The 18,424-nt window shown below is 41.7% G+C and overlaps 1 protein-coding gene across 4 annotated transcripts in view; it reads left to right on the top strand.

Moving 5' to 3' along the window:
• Positions 1–217: 217 nt before the first annotated feature.
• The window catches only part of fhod3b (formin homology 2 domain containing 3b), a 92,451-nt gene continuing 74,244 nt past the window's right edge, over positions 218–18,424 (top strand). For 2 of the 4 annotated variants that reach the window (XM_084942896.1, XM_084942895.1), the window contains exons 1-3: positions 220–784; positions 7,245–7,351; positions 12,628–12,692. In XM_084942896.1, coding sequence (XP_084799022.1) covers positions 620–784; positions 7,245–7,351; positions 12,628–12,692 — 337 coding nt within the window. In that variant the 5' untranslated portion in view covers positions 220–619. Of the gene's footprint in view, positions 785–7,244; positions 7,352–12,627; positions 12,693–18,424 lie in introns of all 4 variants that reach the window. The other 2 variants (XM_084942893.1, XM_084942894.1) reach the window with 2 other exon arrangements.

Here is an 18,424-nt window from a genome sequence, read left to right as displayed (position 1 = left end):
AATTAAAAAGTCAAAGCGAAACAAAAATAAAAACTAATAAGAAAACACAAATATGTTATAACTCTGGTGTCCACTATAGCTCTAGTGTGTGTTTGTCAACACCGAGTTGAAGGACTGTCAGCATCCGTTTTGGCTACTTTGCTTTTTTCCCACTGGAGGCCGCTATAGCGCGTGTAATCCGAGCTTGGCCGGGCTGACTGGGACCTGGCTTGCAGTGTCCCTTCTCAGGCTTTATGCATGAGGAGGGAGCCGCTTCCCATAGACCAGGCGCCAAGTGTAGCAGTGCCGTCCGCAGTCTGCCTCAGCACCTCAACCGCCCGCAATGCCCTTGGACACTGGCGCTCCGCTCGATTCCGCCACGCACTGACTAACCGTGACATCTCAGCGAGTTACTCCGGATCTCTACTCTGGGACTTTTTGCGCACACTGTCCTGACACATCTACGCTGGGTGAAACAAATGGGGAAGGTCCAAGGATAACAGGGTGCAGGATTACTGTTACTGCAGAAGACCTGCCGGTAGTTCGCTGCCCGGAGGGGGGGCTGGCTGCGCCTCTGTCAGAGACCGTAGTGCCGCATCCACTGTTTTGATCATCTAAACTCGCCTTGCATGGATACATCATGGCTACATTTATATGCAGGGTGCAGTTTTTAGATGATACTGATCCATTTAACAGCACCAATTTCCCCGAGCCCACCAGACCGCCTCTGTACACCTTCAGGGAAGATATCCCTCTGATAAATCAGATTGCTGGAGTCCACAGGCTGTTAAAAGCCCCACACAAGGTATGCAACGCACGATTAACCTCTTGATTTTGTTTTTGTGCACGTTTCGTTAAAAGCACGAGTTAAAATGTAACACCAACGCCTAAATTAATAATTAGCTTGAACAGGTCGATTGTGTTACTACCAAACAAAACTAATTCACCAATGAGCAAGCGTCTTAGTAAGCACTTTGTTGATAGGGGATGCTGATGGGGCAAAGGGTGCATTCAAATAGTTACCGATTCTCGGCGTGATAGTCCTGTGATAGACAGAATAACTCTAGGCGGTGTAGGCGTAGATTAGATACCTATTATTTGGGGTGGGGGAGGGGCTGCCATCGGTTAATATTTACATCAATTACCCACCTGTGCACTGCCAAGACTTTAGATGCTCCTTCAAAGTTTGGAAAAAAGTATCCTGTTTGTGGTTGGCAAAGGAGGAGACGCAAACAAATAAGCAAAAAAGACATTTGTGGTTGCAGTCTTAATGATTGTTTGACTTGAAAATCTAACCTCCTCAAAGGAAAAAAACAACTTATTTGTGGGAGAAGGCGACCTATTTGCAGTGTCATAAATGGACAGACTGGAAGCCCATGTGGAGAATTAAAGTAGGTTGGGTCAAATCATGCTCAGTTGGTCAGTTCTTGAAGGATGGAAAAGGGTAATTTCCCACTTGGCTTGATTAGATCTGTGATTTTGAATTGGCAACATGTCTTCCTAATCAAACGTGTTTTTTTCTAGCCCCCTTTTTTGTATTTGGACTCTGTTAACCAGCTTTTCTTTAGTCTGAAATAGAAAGGTATTTGTGTTTGATCACCCTCAATTTTCAGGCTCCATTTACTGCTTGGTCTTTGAGGAGGTGAAGCAGTGCACATTCTTTTTGGTTGCAAACAATGGCCTTCCCAAGATCCAAAATGTTGGAGACAGTAGTTGACAAAAGTAGACCTGAAACTCATTTTCTTTTTCTCCCTTTGGATGCCTCCAGAAGTTAAATGTCTTGGCATATTTCTGCCTCTTGATTAGATTTTGTGAAGCCCCATCTTCTGACCTTTAAATTTAAACAAATCACAGAGACCATATCATCTGAGGCTGAGTCTTTTTACTGAGCATTCATCTCAGGGTGGAAGGTTGCATAAATGGGGAGTTAATTTGGGTCTTTATTCATTCTGTCAGATCAGTGGTACCCCATCTTGTTTGAGTCAAGCTGGTGAGATAAGTCATAGGAGCCTCAGGATGCTGTGGATCACCACAAGCCAGGCTCTCATTCTGCAGCCTGCTCAGTCTGACCAGCAGCATGAGATGGGGACGCTTTCCACCGAAAAGGAAGTGGGCAAAATTAAAAACACAAACAAGGAGCTGATGTACTTTGCACCGTCTCAGTTTAGCTGCAGACCAGCTGGACCGCAAAGCAGACAGAGAGGGAGTACCTGTGGTTGGCTGTGCAGGGCCTGGTTAGTGAGATTTGGTCACATGGGCATTGGTGGTTAGCCGTAAGTTGAGGGGGAAGTCCCTGTTCTTCTCGTAAACAAAAACAGTCAGGTGGGTGACGCAACTGTGTTGCCGCGTTTGACCAAGCAGCTCCCTGATTCACACCATCAGATGTTTGAAAACGAGACTTTAGTGCGACCTTGTGAATACAGCAAGGCTGTCTTATCCCTACAGCGCAGGCCATTCTGTTATAAATAGTACGTGGCCAACACATGGTGCAGGGGCAATCAAAACAGCTGACATATGCTGTTTTAGGGATTTTACTGTCATTTTCTGTGGGCATTCTCCAGAGTGGAGATCAGTTGTGTGTGCTGGATTGGGTTATACATGGGATGACAACTTGGAAAAGTAGCTGTACAGAGTCGAATATCAGTTTGTAGAAACTGATTTTTATAGCTGCACAAGGTTTATTTTTAATAGTGAAAACTCTCAGTGAGGGTGGGAGACTCACTTGAAATGCCACCTATGTGTGATGGTATGTCTTATGTACAGTACATCATAGTGTAATATAGTTTGTAGTATCTTTTATTCTGCTTGAAGACCATTTTGTATAATATAAATCTGGTATCTTTTGTGCTGCTTCGGTAAAAGGGAGTGATTCCCACCTCACCCAGACATTTGGTTTTCTAGTGAATAATGCATTGTCTTCAGCGTTATTCAGAGTTATTCAAAATATTCAGTTTTTCAGGGCAAATCAATAGCTCATTACTCCTTCATTTACTTTCTTCTCTCTCTGTGTTTTGTATTTTGGGGTTTTGTGGCCCAGAGGCCTTGCATCAGTTTATAAAAACAGAATTTAAGCGAGGTCTTGAAGAATGGACTCTCACTTTACCAATTTCAGTTTGTGGGACAGTTGTTTTTCTGCATTTTTTTTCCCATAATGAGAAGTTATGTTAAATGCTGCAAAATGTAGGTTCCTGCTTCAGGCCTGTCAGAGCTCCCTTTGAATTCTTTTACACATTGTCATGCAGATTTGAGGTTCTCTTAATTTGGAGTGTTGTCTCAGCTCCTTTCAGAGGAACACATCCAAGGAAAAAGTTGCCTTGGACTGGACAGGAAAATTAAGGTTACTGTTGTGGTTTTGTGTTCATGCATCAGGTGTAATGTGTTTTAAATCACTTGCTCTCACAGAAATATCACAAATTGCATCTCCACCTTATCGAGCAAATGTGAAGCTTTTAAAGTGGCCAGATGTTAATCCTCTAAACTGATTTGTAGTCCACTGTGGTTGCTATATAGACGTCTTTACCGTTTTCTCTGCTCTGTCTTCTTCTGCTGGTCAAGTGAATGGCAGCCCCTGTGTGTGATTAAATTAAAAAAAAAAAAAAAAAGGGTTGTCCTGTCTACATGTTGAGCACTCCGCTGGTCAAAGTTGCAGCTCTGTTAACACACATTACTAGTGAACCATATTCCCTGTTTCCATTAGAGCTACCAAACAGGAAGTGAGTTCATATGTCAGCAACACTCTTGACCCATTTTTGGGTCAGAGTGCAGTTTACCATTTGGAGAAATAGCAAGAACCAAAAAATGTCATTTGTTTCCAAACTGATGATCTGTTTGCTTTAAATCAGTAATTCTTGTGCTGGCACCACTTTTTGTTTGTATAAATAAATAATAATAGAAAACTTGTTTTTCCCTTCAGTGCTTACAGCCACACTTTTAACACAATGAGATCAAACTGCAGGTTATGACCCGCTGAACTGCTTGGCCCCCTCATCGCTGCTTACAGCTAGCTTTCCAAATGTCTTTCCCATCTGGAATATAAAGAAATTTGGAGTGAGATAGCAGTTTTAATTTTGAAATTGCATGGTGTTTATTTTTAGTTCTTTCTGCCTTAACTGCCTTCCTGGTCAGTGGACCACAGTATGGTGGTTGAAGGGAGAGGCCAGACCTCAGTGTGTGAGCAGAGGAGCTTGTGGTTGCTTCTCTGGACTTGGCCATCACAGGGCCACTGTGGGTTCAAGTCCTGGGCAGGAGACAGCTAAAGAAGTCTCTGCCTCTGATAATCTGGTAGCACTTATTCCTGGATTAAGAGCTGTTTAAAGTGCATCAACCTGGCTTGGCTGTACATTGTAATTCCTGTGAAGTAATCCACGCTGATTATATAAAGAGCGCCTAAAGTGACACTGGTTAGAGGATAGATTTATGGCTATATGGAAGAAAAGATGGGTGTACAGATGGGGATTAGTTAATGGCAAACTTGTGTAATTCACTGCAAGTTTTTTTTTTTTAAGTTTTTTTTCTTGCCTGTGTTGATTTTGGTCTGCAAGTCAAACCCATGTGTGGGGAATTGCATTTCTTGGTTCCACAGTTGGCTAATTACTGGTTACAGCTGCAGATTCAGCCCAGTGTTTTGTGCAGTTCAGGTTGTGATACAGAGTGAAGCCGAAAGAGTACAAATATTTTGTTTGGTCTTGTTATCTAATCCGTCTTTTTCAGTATGTAAAGTATAATTGAAAGTATAATATATACAGTATAAAATAGCAAAATGATAAATCTACCTGTAATAATGTATTTGGGTTTTTTGGATTGTAATTTAGTGGCATTTGCACAGTCATAATTATAGGGCTTATACAATTCAATTCAGTTTAGTTTTATTTATATAACACCAAATCACAAGAATAGCCACCTTAAGGAGCTTTATATTGTAACGTAAAGACCCTATAGTAATAGAGACAAAACCCCAACAATTAGATGACCCCCCCCCCCCCCCCCCATGAGCAAGCACATGGCAACAGTGGGAAGGGAAATCTCCCTTTTAACAGGAAGAAGCCTCAGGAAGAACCAGGCTGCTTGGGGGTGAGGGGTGGGAGACAGGACAAAAGACACACTGTGGACGAGAGCCATTTAATTATTAATAATAACTAGTAGTTAAATGCAAAGCGGCATATACAGTAAGTACAAAAGAGTGAAAAGAAGTGAGTGAAGGTGAAATGCTCAGTGCATCATGGGAAGTTTGCATTTTCTCCCTGTGCCTGTGTGAGTCCTCTCCAGGTGTGAATGTGAATGGTTGTCGGTCTCTCTGCGTTAGCCCTGTAACGGACTGCCAACATGTCCAAGGTGTGTTCCACTGACAGCTGGGATAGACTCCAGCCCCCCCTGTAACTCTGAAATGGATAAGTGGAATAAAATAGATGGAGAAATAGATGGATGCACAAAAAGGCTAACCTCTACTGACTTATGGTCATGTAGTACATATTTTTTTCAAACATTAAGGAAACCACATTTGGAAACATAAAGTTGACATTCAACAAAAATACGTTGTTTCTGGGATTGTTGAGTGTCTTACAGGTTATTTAAGGCCCAGCTACTGGTCACTCCATACAGTATGATTTAAAGTGTCTTCTCTGTCATGCAACATTTCATATTACTATCCCACTTTTTATTTTCAAAGGCATGTCAGTCCATAGGCATAAAAAAACAGAAGGGAAAAAAAAGAAGAAATCATGGGCCTAACTTGGGCCCCTATGCCTGGTTTTCCTGTCAGGCCAGAATCTGTCTTGTAATCTGGAGAATCACTTGCTTCCCACTACCGACTATGTGCAGAATAGATGTGCTTGTTTTCACTCGCAAGTCTTTTTCTATCACGCCCTGCCTCACCTGAAGAACATCTACAAATAAGACTTGCAGATGTCTTGGAAAGGGCACGATCTCCTCACCTGTCTCCTGCATCAACCCCGTGCTTTGCCTCATCCCCCCGATGTCTCCTTTAAAAAAATGATATTCAGCTCCGCTTCTACATCTTTTTATATTCCCAATAATCGTTTGGTTTGGGCAGCAAACAAGACAGCTCCGAGCCAGAGAGTGAGTTGGAGAGAGACTGAAAGTTATCCCAACCAACCACATGTTTTGTTTCAGCTCTCAAATATGACACAGTCCTTGAGTGCTGTAGTGCAGTAATGCAGAGTGGCTGAACAGATCAAAGCTGTAATGTCTTTCCCAGGGTTGTTCTTTCACGTTTAATTAAGTTATTGTCATACGCGGAAGGAAATTGAACTGCATGACTTTGCAGTCATAACTGGTCCGATTTAAAAAACACATGGTTTTGCATGTTAAACTTATGTTTACATGTGTTGTGTATTAACAGAGAAATTCTTGCAGGCTGCCTATGTAAGTAGTATTTATGGAAGGGTATCATTGCCTTTGTTGCTTTACAAAGCCCAAGTGAGGGCTGACAAAAAAGACAGGTTACTGGAGTTCAACGTATTTGTACAAATCGTTGTTGGTTTAGACACTCGGATTGTTGATGGTGCAGAGCAGTGCCACTCTCTGCACTTGCATCATATGTTCGCCCTCCCATAATGGTATTTGTTTTCCTTTCCTCTGCTTCACTGTTGGAGCCGCTGTCCCGTGGAGCTGACAGACTCTGAATATAAATAGGTTAATATCTCCAATTTGGAAATTTGGAGGTCAACCAGACAAGTGAACAGTCACTCTCATTCTTCATCTCTTTGACCACAGTCTGGTGATGACAACCATTCAAGACCAGACAAATCATACCTCCTCTGCAAAGTCATCATATGTGATGATAGTTTATCAGACAGGAGAGCAGCGAGATAAGAGGCAGCAGACTGCCAAGCTCGTTCAAATCTGCATGACTTCTCTGCAACCTTGCGCAGTTTTTCATTGTAGAGCACTGACAGGAGCTGATAAAAGAGCCTTCTGTGGTTCACGGCAAACAGACATAGACCTGAAATATGCTACGCATGTGTCCGTGGAGCCATCAAAACAGCAAAGTTTTTAAAATATTTAAAGAAAGTTACTTGTCTAAAATTCTTACGAGTCATTTGTGTGTAGCTTTAAAGTTGTGTGCCTGCATGGGCGTGAAACACAAATAGTTATTCAAACCCCCTGGATGTCAGTGCCATTTGTTCAGCTGATGTGTGTCATTCAATTCAGAAGCTCCCAAAGCATCTTTCCACTGTCAAATGCTCATAAATATCTCTTAACACAGCATTTTGAATACATGCTGACTGTGCCTTTTTCCTGTCTAGCCCGATGACTGTGCCCTTCAGCTGTCCCATAATGGAAGCTACTTGGACCTGGAATCTACGCTGGCAGAACAGCGAGATGAACTGGAGGGATTTCAGGAGGATGGAGGGTAAGATAATAATCGCCGCCATTTCTGTCTCCACTCTCGGCGAATGTGCACAGCCGCTGAAATGAAGAACATTCTCTACACTGTGCTGAATTTAAAAAGCTGAAATAAAACTAGATGCTGGCGTTAAAAAACTTGGCCATAATATTCCTTGCACTTCAAAAGGTGCTGCTCAGACTGATGCCAGAGCCACTCAGGCTGAAAACTAAAGTGGGACTGGCACGGTCTAGCAGGTGGATACAGTAATGTACGATGCTTGCCAGATTTTGATTGTCCAGGAATAGATTGTTCCTGTTGCTGTGGTCAAATAGCGGTGCAAATACTTTTTTTTCTTTTGGGGGGGGACTGAGTGATTTTAAAGCTTTTGATTACAACAGTCTGACTTAAAAAAATCTTGACAGTCAGGCATATTTCAGTACAATATGAGTATTTTTTTTAGTGGAAGAGAGATTTGAGGCAAGACAAGAGGGAAAAGCTATAGTGTTTAATCCTTGCCACTGGGAATGCATATTAATAAACATTTTTACTATATTCCTTTGCCTAATTTAATACTATTAAAGGGATTTGTCTAATGATACTTATTTGGATCTAGAATGAATGATCCCTTTTCCGAATGATCCTTTTTTGAACTGTGCCTTCCTCTATTAAAAGAACAGAGGAGAAGGTCTTTACCCCACCTGAAAGTCTCCTAGGAAAAAGAGACCCTGATTTTCCTCACATAGGTTTTGTGAGTCTCTCAAGGGTATTTTATCTGCATGCAGGTCACTAAAATGATCGTGTTTGTTGTATTTTTAAAAGGCATTGCAGTAGTAGCAGTTGCGGAATTTTATAAAGTTGGTTCAGTGGTGATACTGGTGCCCTTTTTTTAGTAGACTGAAAAATCTTGGAATTTCCATCGAATTGATCTATTTGTGTCGAGTGGCACCAAGGTTGTAATCTTAACCACTTGTGTTCTAGTCATGTCTCATGAGTAATCACCCACATCTCTTTGTGACTTTACTTTGGTTCTCATTTAGAGCACTGGGGCAGCTACACAGCTAACGATTTAGCCATATTGTTTCTGCGTAATGTGTAGGTAGATATTGCTTTGGCTTGACACAGCTCCTGGAGCTGGATGAAGAAAAAGTTCACAGTTGTGTTAGGTTAACTTCTGGTTCATACATTTTCCTTGGCCATTTACTTTATTGGCTCCATACATTTTTTCATGTACTGTGCAGTATGTTGATACATCCTTCATGTACTGCCCACTTTAGATGATCACAAACCAAAGGTTGGCATGAAAGTTCCTGGTCAGTTGGACCACAAACATGTATGGATTTATTTGTCTAACTTGAAATTCATAAGCTGCTCTCTGGCTTGGTGTTTCTGTTGGAAGTTGGGAGCGTTGGCCTTTCCCAGTTCCAGCTGAAATTGTTAGGAGCTTATTGGAGGCTATTAAGAGCTGTGAGGTTAAAGTGGTCCACTTCTTCTCTCGTCAAAGACTGAGCCTGCATGGGTCGGTGTTGTGCCAGCTGGCACGAGCTGGTATGGATGTGTGTCATTAAACCCACACAGCGTTGTCTGAGGAGGCTGGGGGGGTGGGGGGTGAAGGTGGTTAGCCAATTATTTAGTAAAAATAGGGCAGTGCTGCTCATTGGCTTTTTACGGTGCTGATGGGCCCAGAATTACGCCCCCCACTGCTCAGTGTTCTTGATTTGATGATTATTGAGCCAATAAAAGGTCTGATGAGGGATTTCACCCTTACTTGTTCCATTTTGTTTTGTTTTCGCTCTCATTTTTACTGCGTATGATCTGTCAGCAGCAGTCATAACACCCAAGGATTTAACCTAAAGAAGAAAAAAAAAGCTGACTTGCCAGACAAAACCAACGGTTGTTTTTTACTTTCTGGGTTTTCCAAGTGTATCTCAAAATAAACCTCCTGCAATAACTTCAGCTGACAAGCGAAAATGATGCTTTCATCATGCTTTCACTATTTTAGCTTTAAGCTAAGTCACCTACCACTAGAAAAGGGAGTAGTGCAATAGTTCTGAGCTCCCCTGATCATTGGCAATTGAATCCATCTGTAATTGATATTAATGACAGGTTACATTCCTGAGGCGCCTGTGTCATACCTAGTGTCTTTACAATCAGATTAAAGTATGATCCTCTGACAGAACGCTGCGAGAGCCAGGAGATATCCATGTCACGGGAGCTTAAGGGCCATAATCACTTCCACGCCACGTTATGTAGCTCAGCTATACAAGATTGTGACTCGTAAATCCCCTTGTCCCCTCTCTGATACCACCCCACTTCTGGTTACAAACTGACCATGTAGTTCAGACACGTGCACAGGCATATCTGCACAGTTCCTGGCAGAGTGTGTGTGTATTCTAGCTGTGATAGATTGACACACACGCTGTTTTTTTGGCACTGTAGTTGGAGGTGGAGTATGCGGGACGTGTTCTCGTAGGACCAGGATGGATAGAAAAGTTGTAACAAATTTGTTTTTGATCTTTTAGGGGAAAAACAGTGTTGTGCGATAGTGTTGAGTTATGTGTCGAGCTTGACACATTGTAAGACATATTCCCTGGCTTGTCTTTATAGGATAGCATAAAATGCTGTTATTGACTGGATAATGGATTCAGCATGTGGATTTTTTTTTAGCATTTTCTTTCACCTTTTCGCATTTCATGCTGTAGTAGATGTAATTTCTGTTAGAAAGCCAGCAATTATATGCTGAAAATGCTCTTGCTGGTTTTATTGAGTGTTTCTGATGTGTTTGACAACTATTCAAAAGTCAGACATATTAAAAATCTATCCGTTCTTGCTCTGAAGGCCTCAGAAATTCAGCGTTTCTCATCACATCCTTTCATGTCTCCGAGGGCAGCTCTGCTTTCTTTATTTTCGCTTTTTTTCTGACCCACTTGGACATTGTTTCATAGATGCTCGAAGCACACAAGGTTTTCATTTGAAGAAGAAAAAGTTGACTTGAAAAGAACCAGAGTAATTGTCAGACTTAAAACTTTACCCCACCTGGCTTACTCGGGCACTGGAGGTCCCGCTACAGACGCAGTGATACAGGAGCCTTCTCGAACAGGGGTGTCCAAGAAGTGCTGAGTCAGTAGACCTCAGCGGGGCCTTCTTGTCTGGCATTAATTGGTCTTTGAGGGGAAGTACTGGCTTTACTATATTCCAAGTATGTGTGTTCACTTTCTGTGGGTACACATTTTGTGATGTTTTATAAACAGGGCCAGTAATGCTCCCTTAGATAAAACCAGAGAGCATTGAGCTGGCAGGCATCCACCGGTCCAGTTGCTGCTGCTCTGTGTGAGGATTAAGCCCGAGCTTTATGAGGTGCTGTACAACGGGGCAGTAAAGGGGCAATCAAGATGGGGAACGTAAGGTTTTATTTTTTAAATTTTTATTTATTTATTTATTTTGTCGGGTACAGTTGTTAACTTTCTGCAGCTGCATTCCTGTTTGCTATGTTTGATAGAGAAATTGATGATGATGAGCATTTGGTTGGTGCCTTGAAATGCCCACTACTGTTTATAAATGTTCATACTAAATAACAATGTCCATATGTTTTCATTTAATCTATTATAAAGTGCTCTACTTTTGACCATTCGACTTGTGTAATGGTCAGGAAGTATGACATAAGTAGGAAGTAAGTGGTTTAGATTGCATTCAGTCCTTTCGTGATATTATAAAAAGTAGTAATTCAGTGATTCACCTATTTCAGAAGCTTCATGTATATTATGAATCAAGGTTAATTTGGCTCACAAGATTTTCATGGCTCACTATTATATACCAGCATGCCCCCAATTTGTTATTTAGCTGACATTCTTTATAGTTCTCATTGTTTAAGAAGGTTTGGGCTCCATCTTTTATAGGCCTGCAGCACTGTCTGCAGGAGTGTTCAGTTTTCATGTTTAATTGGTGGTGGTGGGGGTCGGGGTCTGAAAACCTCACTTATATTCCATGCACGTTTGTTTAATTTGATAATGAGCACGTTGGCCTGTGTAGCCTCAGGTCTTGGTTAAGCACAGGGATACTGTTCCATCTAAGTGGAGAGAAAGCAGACATTCGTGACAAAATGGGTCTAGTTACCGATTTGCCTCAACAGCATCACAAGGGATAAAGTTCCTGTTTGCCGTCTCATCTCGCAGCGAAGGGCCCTGTTGACAGATGTTGCTCCTGTGTCGCCTCTGCCTGTTGCGGGATATTATATTTGATAAACAGTGAGGATAAGCAGACTTCCCCTGTCATGTCATGCGCTTGTGCGCGTATCAGCTCGGCCTCCCGCTGACTGGTTGGGGCAGGAAAAATGTCAGTGTGTCAGTCTGTCTGGGTCTGTTTGTATGTGGCGAAGCAGCAGTAGGAAGTGCCTTCTGCACCGATAGAGTTTTTTCTCTTTCTGTCAGAGCCGCTCACGCCCGACGGTTTGAAAGTGACAGTCTGCTGCTGGCACTGCGCCGGTCAGAACAATCACACAAACTCTATGCAGCCAGCATAAAAGCCCATTTGTCAGTGAGCCAAATTAGGAAGGGAGGGTAGGGGGGTGTTGCGCAACTCTACCTGCTGTCCTCTTGTCTACATTTGGCCTGCTAGGTCTGTTTGTGTGTTTCTTTAGGTAGTTGGGAGGTTAAAGGCCCAATGAAGGATCTAACCTCAAGCAAAACGGTGATCAACCAACCCACTTTATAATTGTTTTTATTTTTTAAAATGAAAGTAATTAAAAACTGTTAAATGATTAGGTCTGGGAGTACCACACACCGAGTATGGGAGCAGCAAAGTATTGAGAGTTGAACTTTTACAAACTTCAGTGTCTGTTCACAGACACTAGAGAATTAACTTTTGAGGGATCTAAACTGTTCTCACATTCACTATCAGGGCTGAATAGCATTCAGGGGCATTGTTGTCTTCTTTGTTTTTGATTTTCATTCGCACATTGTGAGCTCTTGACAGGATGCTGACAGGGTCCTGGCATATCTCCATTAACGCAGGGGGTGGAGCTGACCTCAGAGTTGCTCCCATCCTTCATTTTCATTGATGAAGACTTTTTCCCTGATCTGCTTCCTGCTGTGTTCAAACTGCAAATGCTGCCTGAAACGGAACAGAATAACTTGTTGAAAAAGGCTCGAAGATCATTTTGCACCATTTAACAACAGCTTTTCAGCTCCATTATCCTGTCAACATGTGCACCTATGTCTGGCACGCACATGAAAATTGAAATGATCACAATGGTCCAATACCTTCTGACATGTTGCTTTATCTCCGTTTGTCTTTTGTCTTTGTAGACGAGGAAAGAAACACGGCATCATTCTTCGAACGCAGCTATCAGTCAGAGTTCACGCGTGCATCGGTGAGTAATAAAACTGCGCTCCAAACTCTGCATTTGTCACATTTCACTCTATAATTTGTCTCCTTCTGACTACATCAGCTTTAATTAGCTCTGTCACCAGTTGATTATTTTATGTAGATCCTTGTAAAAGTTGCACAGCAGCACTTGTGGAAAAAAGCCAAGTGACAGCAGCGTTTCAGCAACAGTACGAACACAGAGCACTGGCACGGAGCAAACCCTGAAAACATTTTATGTTTTCGGACTTACTGGGTTCTGTCACTTTGTTTAATTGGGCCTCCTGGTATCTTTGAGTAATGTGAGGGAACCAGCATAGAGCTGAGTGAAAACATATGCAAACATGCATGCACATGGCATGTGTGCCGACCCATACGCTCACACACAAAAAGGCTTTTGATTAAACTGAGGATGGCTTATCTTTTACTAACTGCATTGTACTCTCTGATTTAGATTTAGCCACTTTATTTTTCCACATCTTTATGGAAAGATTAAACCAACAAGGTTTTATCTGTTTTGTTACCTTTTTTAATATTTTTAATACAATAAATTACTCCACATGCTTTTAAGAAGTCATTTTCCAGTAGAGCATTGAGGCTGTCGGTAGTGTCATTCGGAGGAACACATGCCTCCTCTGCAGGCATCAAGTGCAAAAATAACCCAAGGTCTGCAAAGGCTATTAGGCTGTAAATTGTCAGATTTTATATTTGGCTGCTTGCAGTACAAGTGAACCAAAAACACAGACATTTTTCATTTGAATGAGGTCACTATGATGAGAGAACTATCTGAGGGTCATTCTTGGTTGTTTATTGTACCTGCTGATGATAATGGAAAGGTTGGGAAAATTGCTGTGCCGTGGCAGCTCGTTCAGGGACTGATGAGACAACGGAGAAACACAGCTTTTCCTCCAACCTGATTAACTCAAGTTTGCACATGTTGATTGCAAAAAAAAGGATTTCTCTTTCATGTGTTTTACACTGTAATTATGTAATTGATACAGTAGACCTATCATATGTTATGCATTGTTAAATTCTTGTTGTTAACGATACTGATTTAATAACAGTGGATAACCAAAAGTCATTTCTAATCAGTGCTTGATGTAACATGTCACACGTTTAACGTGGCTGTACTTGTGAATATTTGGCTGAACACAACTCACAACTGAACTGGCTTTCTTCTCTCCTCCTGCTGGTGCTTGGCTTAGCTTAGTGGAGCCTGGGGAGTGACCGACAGACTTGCTGCTCTTCTCTAAGTGGATGATGACCCTCTTTCTCTCTAAGTTGACAGCCACCTGTTGCCCCTCTCCAGTCTCCCTCGGTGAATGCCTGGGTGGTTAGCTGATTTATTTCCTCAAGCTGAGGTGGTCACTGTTACTGTAAATTGTCCAGACATTTGAGCCTAATTTTATCTGACTAGTGAGCTTACCTCGTAGCCCCATGAGTACAGAATTACTGGGTGATTTTCTTGTTATGTGTAGTACATAATTCATTAGTTTCCCAAGCACAAATGGCGTGCTATACTTCAGGCTTTGCCCTTGCTCTGTATTAACGGATGGAGTATTTCTCTAAAATGCCTATAAATTTCAGTGACTTTGTTCTTTAGCTGGCCACATTCTTTTGTCTGCATATAATCAATAATCACGTGCAATAAAATAAAAAGAAAGCTGCACTCTGTTGTAATAAAATATGTTTGTACAAGAGCCAGTAATAGATGTACGGAGGCATTAAAGTAGCTTTAACACTAAGATTGTCTAAAGCTCTGGATTTTCTTTTTCTTTTTTGCACACTTAAGCACACTTAAGATTGTGTGCTAGAATAGTACACCCACGTCGTTAAGATATTCTGTTTATCCTAGAGGCCGCCTTCATGAACATGAGTGATGAGTTGGTTACAGCGGTGTGTATTCTAATCGGTATCATTTAGCACTATTTTGTGGAAAACACGTTGCGTGTATTTCAAGTTTGAATCAAGCCGTACATTGCCTTGTTTATGTTATCTGGGTTTTTTGGCTTTCTCCAAATGTGCTCATCACAGGGGCAGCTTTCTATTTGTCTGTCTGTGTGTATGTGTCATGAACCACAGCGAGACCTAATCCGGGCTTCCTTAATCATAGTCATTAGCACTCACATGCATATGTCAAGACAGAAATCTGTGCAACAGAGGGGAGGAAGGAAATGCTTCACCCAAGGAGTTAATGGTTTATTAAACTGCTTTTTACTAATCCGCTGCTGTTGTAATCACAAAGTGAGATCATCTGGTTTCTTTGTGTACTAAAAGTACCTACCTGGCACTAAACTATGTTTTAGCTAAGCGTATTTTCTTGAGCTGTTTTATAATCGCTAACATTTACGATAAATGAAGCCTAAATGACTTGTGTTCACTTTTATGGTGTTCAGGTGACTGTTTGACTAGATTGGCTTGTTAGTATGAGCCTTCCTGGAGCTTAGAGGCCATAAACAGTGCTCGGCAATGATGAATGTAATGAATAACAGTGGAATGGATATCTCACTATAAAAGATCCAGAGCACTATGTGGAGGCAGTCTGAAGCTGTTTAGGTATTTGTATTTATGTCATAAGGTTTCATTTGATTCATTTTTTGTCTTTGGATAACCTGTAGAAGTTATAGTTTGAGCTTTGTTTGCATTTTGTAGGACCAGCATAGCAGCTCGGGATTTAGACAATAACCTCAGCCTGTCCCTCTCAGTGCGTTAGCGTCGGGCCCGGCCTGTTTAGATCTTTAGGCTGTTATTGTTGTTGGTGAGCTAGATGTGGTATTGAGGGCCTGATTAAAGCAATCTCGTGATTATTTTCCTGTTGTCTGCCAGTCCTCTTTTTAAGTGCAGTTTTGTTTCTGAAGCTGCGGGAGTTGCTGTGTTGTCATGGCATGAAGAGGCTGAAGACAGACAGATGTATTAGTGTGAGCCGCAGAATGTTTTAATAGGGATACCAAGTTAAGAATTAACAAATGTCACATGTGCTTTGTAATCATTAGCAGTTCTCACAAAGTAAAAATTCCAAAATAGCTTTCCGTGGAATCATATGTGGATATAGACTCAGTGGGCTGCGTTGGGCCCGCTTTTGCCTTCGAAGTTGCCCTAATTCTTCTTTACTGATTCAACAAGAGGCTGAAAACATTTCTCAGAGAGAGATTTGTCTATCTTATTGTTATGATGGCATCACACACACAGTTGCTGCAAATTTGTCGATTGCACATCCATGACGTGGATTGAAGTGAAAACTGGGAACTGTGGAGGTCATTTGTTCGAAGCAGCCATCAGAAGATGGGCACACTGTAGTCATAAAAGTATAACTGTGGTTAGCAATGATACTCGGGTAGACTGTATGGTTTAATAATGCAAAATGTTCCAAAATGTTCCAAGAAAATATCTCAAATGCCATTACACCACAACACCAACCTGAATCCCTGTTTTCATGCTCACACCAAACTCTGATCGCACCATCTGAATGTTACAGCAGAAGCTGATTTCTGTCTGGATCTGCTTCAAGGTTCAATGTTTCGTGCGCGGTTACAATGAGTTGTTAATTGACTTACTCTCTCCTTCCTATCAGCTATCAAAGTAGTCTAGGCCAGCGGTCCCCAACCCCCGGGCCACGGACCGAGTCATTTGGTACCGGGCCGTGAGAGTTGAGACTCGGGTGTGAAATGTATGGTTTTCAGGGTTTATATCGGTTTTTAGCGTTATTTTGTTATCGTTTTTATCGTTAACTCGGTTTTCCTGGGTCTTTTCACGTGTGTTATGAATAAATCTTCTTTTTTTCGGTACCGGTACTAGTTTTATTTTGTTGTATTTATCCGTTGGGCACAATCGGTCCGTGGCGCAAAAAAGGTTGGTGACCGCTGGTCTAGGCCATTCCCCTCTAACTTCAGGGTAGCAACAAGGCATTTTCCAATGCCTTTTTGTTTTTCCATTTTCTCTTTTTAGACCATTCTCTATAAACCCTAGAGATTGTTATGTGGAAAATCCCAGTAGATCAGCAGTTTCTGAAATACTCATATCAACCCCTTTGGCATCAACAACCATCCCATCTTCAAAGTCTCTCAGATCACCTTTCTTCCCCATTCTGATACTGTGTTTAATCGTCAGCAGGTCAACTTTACGATGCCTACATCTATTGAAATGCTAGAATGTGATTGGCTAATACTTGTTTTACTGAGGAGTTGAAGAGGTGTACCTAACAAACTGTCAGGTAAGTGTATATGATCAGAGCTTACTCCTCTGCCAAATCGTGTGATTTATGCAAAGCTAAATATCTGATGTGGTAAATCTGTCAGCTGCAGTCTGCAAATTATGTTGTCACTGTAATACCCATAGAGAGCCATCACAAGTTAGGGTACTGCAAAGCTTTTTCTTTCTTATTAGCAAATGCCTTCTATTGTCAGAGGTAGAAATCATACATTTCAAAGCTCAGGTTTGGTGATATTTCCCTTTGAGAGCAGGTTCATCTGTCAACACACTGATCCCAGCTGAAGAGTGGCAGCTGTAATCAGAGGCGACACATTCTCGCTGGATTATCTGCCTTGTCTTTTACAACCTCTTATAATCCGGGCTCAGGGCATGAATCATTGTGACCGCTCGTTGTTGACTTGTGTTTTCTCTTAAAGCTATAATTTTGTCAAATTGGTAGTTTTGATCTTCAGGTTCACAACTGAAAACTCTGTGGTCGTTAAAGTGGAAGACTATGAGCTGTAAATTTTCTTCAATTATCCCTCTGCACACCATGCTGGAAGATTAGTTCCTGGCAACTAACAGTGCACATTAAGAGCTTGGGCTCTTTACATGTTTGTTTGTCTAATTAATCTATTATTGTGTGTGTGAATGGGTGATGTCAGCACAATAGCTTAAAATGATAAGATCACCTGTGGGTTTTCGTGTTGCTCCCAGCCACAGTGTCTGTTTTTTCCAGACACCCTGCCAGATATGTACTTAGCGATCTGCACTTTTTGTCCACACACACATAAAAGTAACTCCAGTAGTTAACTTGGTTATTAAAAACTTGGGATCTGCATGAAGTTTTTGCTACAATTTTGTAAGAAAACAAGGGATTTATTTTCCAAGTTAAAAATGTTTATATTTGAATTTCCTATTTGATTGTTATCACCATTTTAATCCTTTATCTCTGTCACGATGCATATTTAGATGGCTGTATGTGCATAGAGAAAATCCCCACAGGGTTGGAGTCACCACACTTTGGAGTCAAATCAAAGCAATAAAATCCAATAACAAGCCACATTTGAGGCAGGGGAGTGCCAGGCAAGAGGAGAATAATTAAAAACATGCATATCACATGGCACGTGGGAGACGTAAGATGATCAAATGGCCTGGACTGCCATCGCTTTCACTGGCCTCAAAGAGACTCCAAAATGGGATCATGGTCTCAGAGTCTCCCCGGGAGGCCAACCTAAACAACGCTGTGCCAAAGAACAGAAATCTGAGGCAGCAAACAAGAAAAGTGAGGGGAATGGGTCTTGCTGTTCAAATCATAGCTGATAGTAACACGAGATCACTGGAAGGCTCATCTCACACTTTGACTCATTCTGCTTTTTTAAATGTTCTTTCTGTTTGGCCGTGAGCCCAACAGCCACATGCAGTGAGATAACAACATGGCTTAGGTTAATGTGGCGTTTACGTGCAACAGTGCAGCTCAGTGTTTCCATTCATTTTGCGTTACGTCCCTCTGTCGTCGCCCCTAAAACACAAAAATGTTCCATATATATA

The sequence above is a fragment of the Perissodus microlepis genome, chromosome 11, assembly GCF_051167445.1.
Source record: "Perissodus microlepis isolate ML-2025 ecotype Zambia chromosome 11, ASM5116744v1, whole genome shotgun sequence".
Taxonomy (NCBI): domain Eukaryota; kingdom Metazoa; phylum Chordata; class Actinopteri; order Cichliformes; family Cichlidae; genus Perissodus; species Perissodus microlepis.
The sequence above is the reverse complement of the archived record's forward strand: the minus strand, read 5'-3'. Positions and strand labels throughout refer to the sequence as shown.